This window comes from Battus philenor, unplaced genomic scaffold (genome assembly GCF_028537555.1).
Source record: "Battus philenor isolate CCGP_79_NKW_IND1 unplaced genomic scaffold, ilBatPhil1.0.hap1 SCAF_11, whole genome shotgun sequence".
Taxonomy (NCBI): Eukaryota; Metazoa; Arthropoda; class Insecta; order Lepidoptera; family Papilionidae; genus Battus; species Battus philenor.
Genome location: NW_027181673.1, coordinates 9078449 through 9084448, shown reverse-complemented (window position 1 = coordinate 9084448; position 6000 = coordinate 9078449). Strand labels below are relative to the sequence as shown.

General features: G+C 31.1%; 1 protein-coding gene across 1 annotated transcript in view; it reads left to right on the top strand.

Moving 5' to 3' along the window:
* Positions 1–2712: 2712 nt before the first annotated feature.
* LOC137929793 (uncharacterized) overlaps positions 2713–6000 on the top strand; it is a 39266-nt gene continuing 35978 nt past the window's right edge. The window contains exon 1 of the mRNA XM_068772902.1: positions 2713–3206. Within this exon, the coding sequence (XP_068629003.1) occupies positions 3075–3206 (132 nt within the window). The 5' untranslated portion in view covers positions 2713–3074. The remainder of the gene's footprint in view (positions 3207–6000) is intronic.

The following is a 6000-nucleotide window of genomic DNA, read 5'->3' as shown; positions in this document are numbered from 1 at the left end:
TATGTATGACTTATACGTTTATGAGCTAAATAATTAACGGATAGAGCTTAATAACTTCGAATTACATTGTTTAACGTCTATCAAATCACAATCCAAGCCTAGGTCCGTTCCAATCAGTATATTACACGCGTAGGTCCACTATATGAGGCGTCCATCTTAGAGACCAAAAGCTTGTTAGTTTGCTGAAATAAACAATGTAACAGTCGGAGTCCGGTTATTTAGGGAAGTATTAGTTATTATTAGGAGGTTAAGGTTAAACAGAGTTGTTTCACCTCCTTGGAAGCGTACCAAGCCTTTCTATTCAACGTTTCTGATCCGCACAGCCTGAGAATGGAACGATTTACCTGCTTCCTTATTTTCCGAGGATTATAACCCGAGTCTCTTCAGGGTCGAAGTGAATAGGTAGGTACGGAGTGTTTCATCTTCGACCACTTCCTTGCTTTCCATTAGACGAGTTAGTGGCTAAACGCGGAGAAGAAAGCGTTGAAGAAAACCCCAAATCTATTGAAATTTTAAGTTTTACAGACTAAGGGACGGTGATATGTTACTCACTCTTGCAAAAGAGTCCTACTGACGGTGTTGAAATGATACTTACAAGCCTTAAACTTAACACCTTATGTATATATTCACTAAAAAGATCAAAGTCAAACCATATTAAAGGTCAAATTGCGTAACTTGGTAGGTAACAGAAATTAAGCGTATTCTTTGTCTTTTTTGCTACACTATTACTCTCTTAAATTTTTGTGAAAAAAAAAATTGTACAGTAACTAGCCGATATTTATAAGTTAAGCTATCAGATATCAATAAATATAAGAAAAATAGCACATGATTACCACTAGAAATAAAAATAAGCTTGTAATATTCTAGGTTTATAAAATTAATAAACTATTTGCAGAATGTACAATAATATGTAATATTTTGAATTATTGTGTAATATATTTATTATGTTTATTTAATAAATATCTGTAAATTCTATTATACTCTGAAGCATTCTAAGTGATAATAAAGCTTATGAATGAATTGCTCTACCACTGTTTTAGGAATATAGTGAAAGTGATTACAAATAAATTGTAAAAATTTGTTATAGGATTTGTCAGATAAGGGAATGTTTAGAACATTCGTTTGCTTTAAGTTAAAGGATACCATTATAGCAGAGCTCAACCTGATTCTAGTTGTTATCAAACTGTGTTTGACATTCTCCTCATGACGTACACTAGTAGTGTCTGTAAATGATCCTTAGTAGATAATAATATAAATATTCAATATAAAACATGTACCTTTAACAATAGTTGATATAAGATGATAGTACAATTATACTGAATATTTACAAATTAAATATAATATATAAACCATCGGTAATGAAATAACACAATGCAATTTGTCTTAGTGTTTTCTTTAATTAATAAAATTTCTAAAGTATTTTTAGGGATTGGTCGTGTTTCATGATAGTTTATTAAAATAGCTCTAATGTTAATCATACTTAGTCTTTTAAATGAGAAATTAAGAGATTCAAGAGAATCAAGTTAACATTTTTTTCTCTCCAAAAAAATTAAATGGCATACTTAAAGAAATTGACTCCCTTTTTCGGACTTTTGCTCTGAAAACTCGAGTTGAAAACTTTATCCCCATTAGTTATATAAATTTTCTTTTAAAAAGTATCTTATAAAAAGTATAAAACAAATCAGGAGTTCCTTAAAACCAGTATATTATATTTTGTTATTACATGGAAACAATAGTAATTATTTCAATTATTTAAGAAAGAAAAAATGAAGTCTCGATGCTATACGATCGATACAATAGGTCCACTGGAAGTCGACGTCCGCAGTCGTATCGAAATTGTCTGCATTCGAATCACGGTTGCGGACTCGTCTAGACAAAGTCTGGAAAGAGACTGGAGATTAAAGACAGCGGGATGAATAGAACGAGCCTAGAGTTGCTGCAGAAAGAAAACGAAAAATGCCTTTACGGAGAAAGGCTTGTGCGCTGTCACGTACACTGTATTCTTATTTAATCTTTTTGCTGCGAGTTTTGTGAACGAACCTTTGCCTCTTGCAAAATAATGTTTCTGCGCTACAAATAACGAATGTTCTACGAAACGAAGGAAGATTTTGGTACAAAGGTATTGTCAAATACAGATGGCATAACATTTTAATAATACGAAAATAATTCTTCCTGCCTTATGAATTCGTTTTATAAATAGTGTGCTATAAAATTATAAAATCGTAAAACCTTCAATGATGTAAAATGTGGATTGTATTTGATGTAGGGACCATTAATAATATTAATATGGCTTCACGACGCGAGAACCATAAACTTGAACAAACGAGAGAGGCGGGATACTTTTTACCACTCAAGCTCCCATAAAAACGCTAGCCCTGAATTAGCTCGATTCTTTGTCACCCCTTTTGAACAACCCTAAAATTTCTACTACCACCGTCTTTGTCTAACAATAACCACTACATTCCCATCCGTTAAACTGCATCAAGGAAAAATAACGTAAAACCACCCGAGATGAAACGAGATAGAATAAAATATATGCACTAGTAGAGATGACAGAGAGAGCGGTATATGTAGTAGTAGCCATGCTCACTTTGTACCGGGAGCGAGCGAGAGGACGGTAACCCTCGTGTGCGAGCGAGAGAGATACAAAATTAACCATCAGAGGGGAGAGGAGCCGAGCTTCTTCAGGCGGGGTGGTTAGTCCGCATTCGACCGCGTTGCAGTTAGTGTCGGCTTTTAATAAACTGCCAAGCGAGCGATTGAAGTTGTGAAAACATTTTTTAGTGCGACGTAGTTCATACAATTAGTGTTACTTTACGTTTATTCATAAATTTATTACTACGAAACTACTTTTTATTTATGTATATATAACATATGTAAAAAAAGTATTTAAGCTTAGAATGAAAATAATGTTCGTAAATATGAAAGCTTCTCTAAGAGACTAAAGAAGAGTTAGGTTTTTGAAATTGAAAATATTTATTATGACAAACTTTCTCCTATTTGGATTTGTGCGTCGGTTATGATAGACCAGAAACTTTGAACAGGACTTGACTATAACTAGGAATACCAAAGAAATGTGTGCCAAAATGTTATTATATAGTTTCTCTCTGTTGCCTGTTGTAATATCATGGATTGGTGTGTTCGCCGAAGAGGAAGTTTCATCTCCCTTGCGAGTAGCGCAGTGTAGAGCTACATGTTTGCAAAAGGTAAGGTTACTGTTTGTTTTAGATTTCATTAGCCCAATTGTTATGTGTAGATTCATACTAATTTATGCTTGCGTCGATTTTTTATTTATGCTTTACTTAAAAAAAATATTTGGTTTTAATTACTTTTTTACCCTGAATAGAAACTGTACAATTTTGTAGCAATAATTCTTTGTTACTGTGGAATTTCCACGATATAATGTTACAGCACATTCATTTTGTTCATTTGTCCCTCAATCAATCACACTGAAGCTACCCGTTAGGCCGTCGACGGACGCTTTATGTACAGCATGAACATTAAATTCGTCACGAACCTAATGAAGTATTCCGTAATATTAAAGTATGACATAACAAAAAAAACACAGAGTTTTAACTTCATGATGCTGACAAAATTTGTCCTTAGCTGCAGGTTATTTAATTTAGGTGTAAAGCTTTAAAGAGATGAAAGTATTACTCATTCACTGTCGAATAAGGTACGAAACACTCAAAAATCAATGCTTTCAGTAATGCGTTTTCAAAATTCAGATTTCTACATATTAATTGTTGTTTAGTATTTGTCCCTTTGAGACTTTTTACTGCTATTATTTACTCGCCTGTCTAATTTCAGTAGAAAAAAATAATTAATGTAAATTATTTGTTATTGATCACTTTATACAGGTTGAATGGAAATGGGTGTAAAATTTTTAAAGCTTTTTGATTGCAAATGTGCTACACATTCACCCATTTAGTTCATAGTTTTTGCGATATTTTGTTTAAAAATCGGAGTGTATTTTTGAGTATATTTTCATGACAATGATGATTCGTGATTTTCATTTTTTTTTCTTTCTATTTGTGACATGAGATACTCAAGTTAGATATATATTTCTCTTTATTAGAAATGTCTGCAATGTAATAATCGATTCGTTAAAGTTTTAGTGTTAAACGTTTGTTGAATATTCGCTACGTAGTTACGAATCGAATCTATTTCATTAACCGTTTATTACCAGCGCACTAACCAACCGCAACCCCAGTGATATATATATTATAGTAGAATTATTGCATGAAAACTTGATTTTTTGTATGTATGTAAAATATGCATCCTTTTACTTCAAATTCATCATAGCTTTATTGTTGGAATACGGCGTCGGCTACGTCTATAGCTTAAGTCTAACGTGGGATGAAACCATGTTTTTCACTCTTTCTCCAAGCAAACGATTTTATTAGCAATTTAGTAGTCTTTGTAACCCTTTAGTTTTTAATTACTTTTAAATTATAACACATTGAAAATATGGAAAACACTCACACATAAGATTTGTAACGCACAATAACATGTTTGTTTATTGTAATTACTTGTTTATATAAAATTATAGTATATTTATAATTAGTACGTCGCAGTCGTAGCATGAACTATGTTACAGCCACCAGCGTCAAAATTTCTACGTAAATAACCTAAAATATAAACTACTACGTTTTTTAAAAAAATGTAAGATTTCGAACAAAAATTTACAATCAAGTTGAAAATTACAGTGACATGACAGTTGTCATCGTACATTTTATCTCATAATACAGACTCTAAGCAGAGTTCTTATATAAACCTTGTCATGACAAAAATAACTGCAGGATTTTTTTCATTACCATAAAAAAAAAACTAACATTTTAATATAAATTTCTACACTACTACATTTCAAGTGTTAATAACAAATTTAATTAATTCCGTAAGAAACCATTCATTTTATTTTTATTTTTCAGAAATAAAGTATTAGTAGAATAACAATTGCTGTTGATTTTTTCGATTAGTTTCCAAAGGTTGCAAAGTTATATTGAGTCATGCGTATAGTTGTATAAAGGCATTATTTATATGGAAAAGTCAGTAAACACATTATTAGTATAATAATGATGGCAATTGAAATATAATTTTTACCCAAAGAAAATAAATGCACATTGATATATATTCAATATGAACTCATCAAAATCATGTCGTTAAAAATATTTTTAATAACGATATATTGATATAGAAGATACGCTATTTTATTGGAATACTCTTGCTACAGGTCTACATTGTTAATTCCGTTATTATTACGCTATTGTTTTTATCATAACAAAATTTAATGTACAATTTTATGATTACATTCGATGTAAATATTTAAGGCGGTTACTTAGAACGAAATGCCGGTACAATATAAGTATACATCGTTCAATATTTACAGATAGAATTTATCTAAACAGGTTATGTTATTTATTTGAACCATTCCGAACAGGTTGCCCGCTGTTATCGCTATCGGGACTATGCGTCCATAAACGTAATTTGTATCGGCTATCCCCTTTAAATCGGAATAAACTTATTTGTTTCAGCTCTGCACGGCGATTAAGTAAGGATGTAATAAAATTTTATTGTTGTTGTCTATTTTTTTCCTATTTACGTTCCAATTAATCCTATCACTTGATGACGATTAAAAGTGGGTATATGGCGATTAAAAGTGGGTATATGGTAGATAACATATCAACCATTAAAATGAAGTTTTTGTCCAGTATACAGCATTTATCCATCCCTTTAATTTTTCTGTAATTTTTTCTTTCAACAAAAATGGTCCTTACCTATAAATTTATATCAATGATTATTTTCAAATTACATTTATCGGATTAAATAAAATAGTTCATAAGTTCTTTAAATATTTTTAAGAGATAAAATTGATTCGTTCTTTCAAATTTTTGTCATATACTGTCTTCAATTGTTTATGCCTTTAGTTCATAGTTATTAAATTTACACACAAATTAGTTTTACAAACTCTATTATGGGTTGTAAAATCCCATGATAACA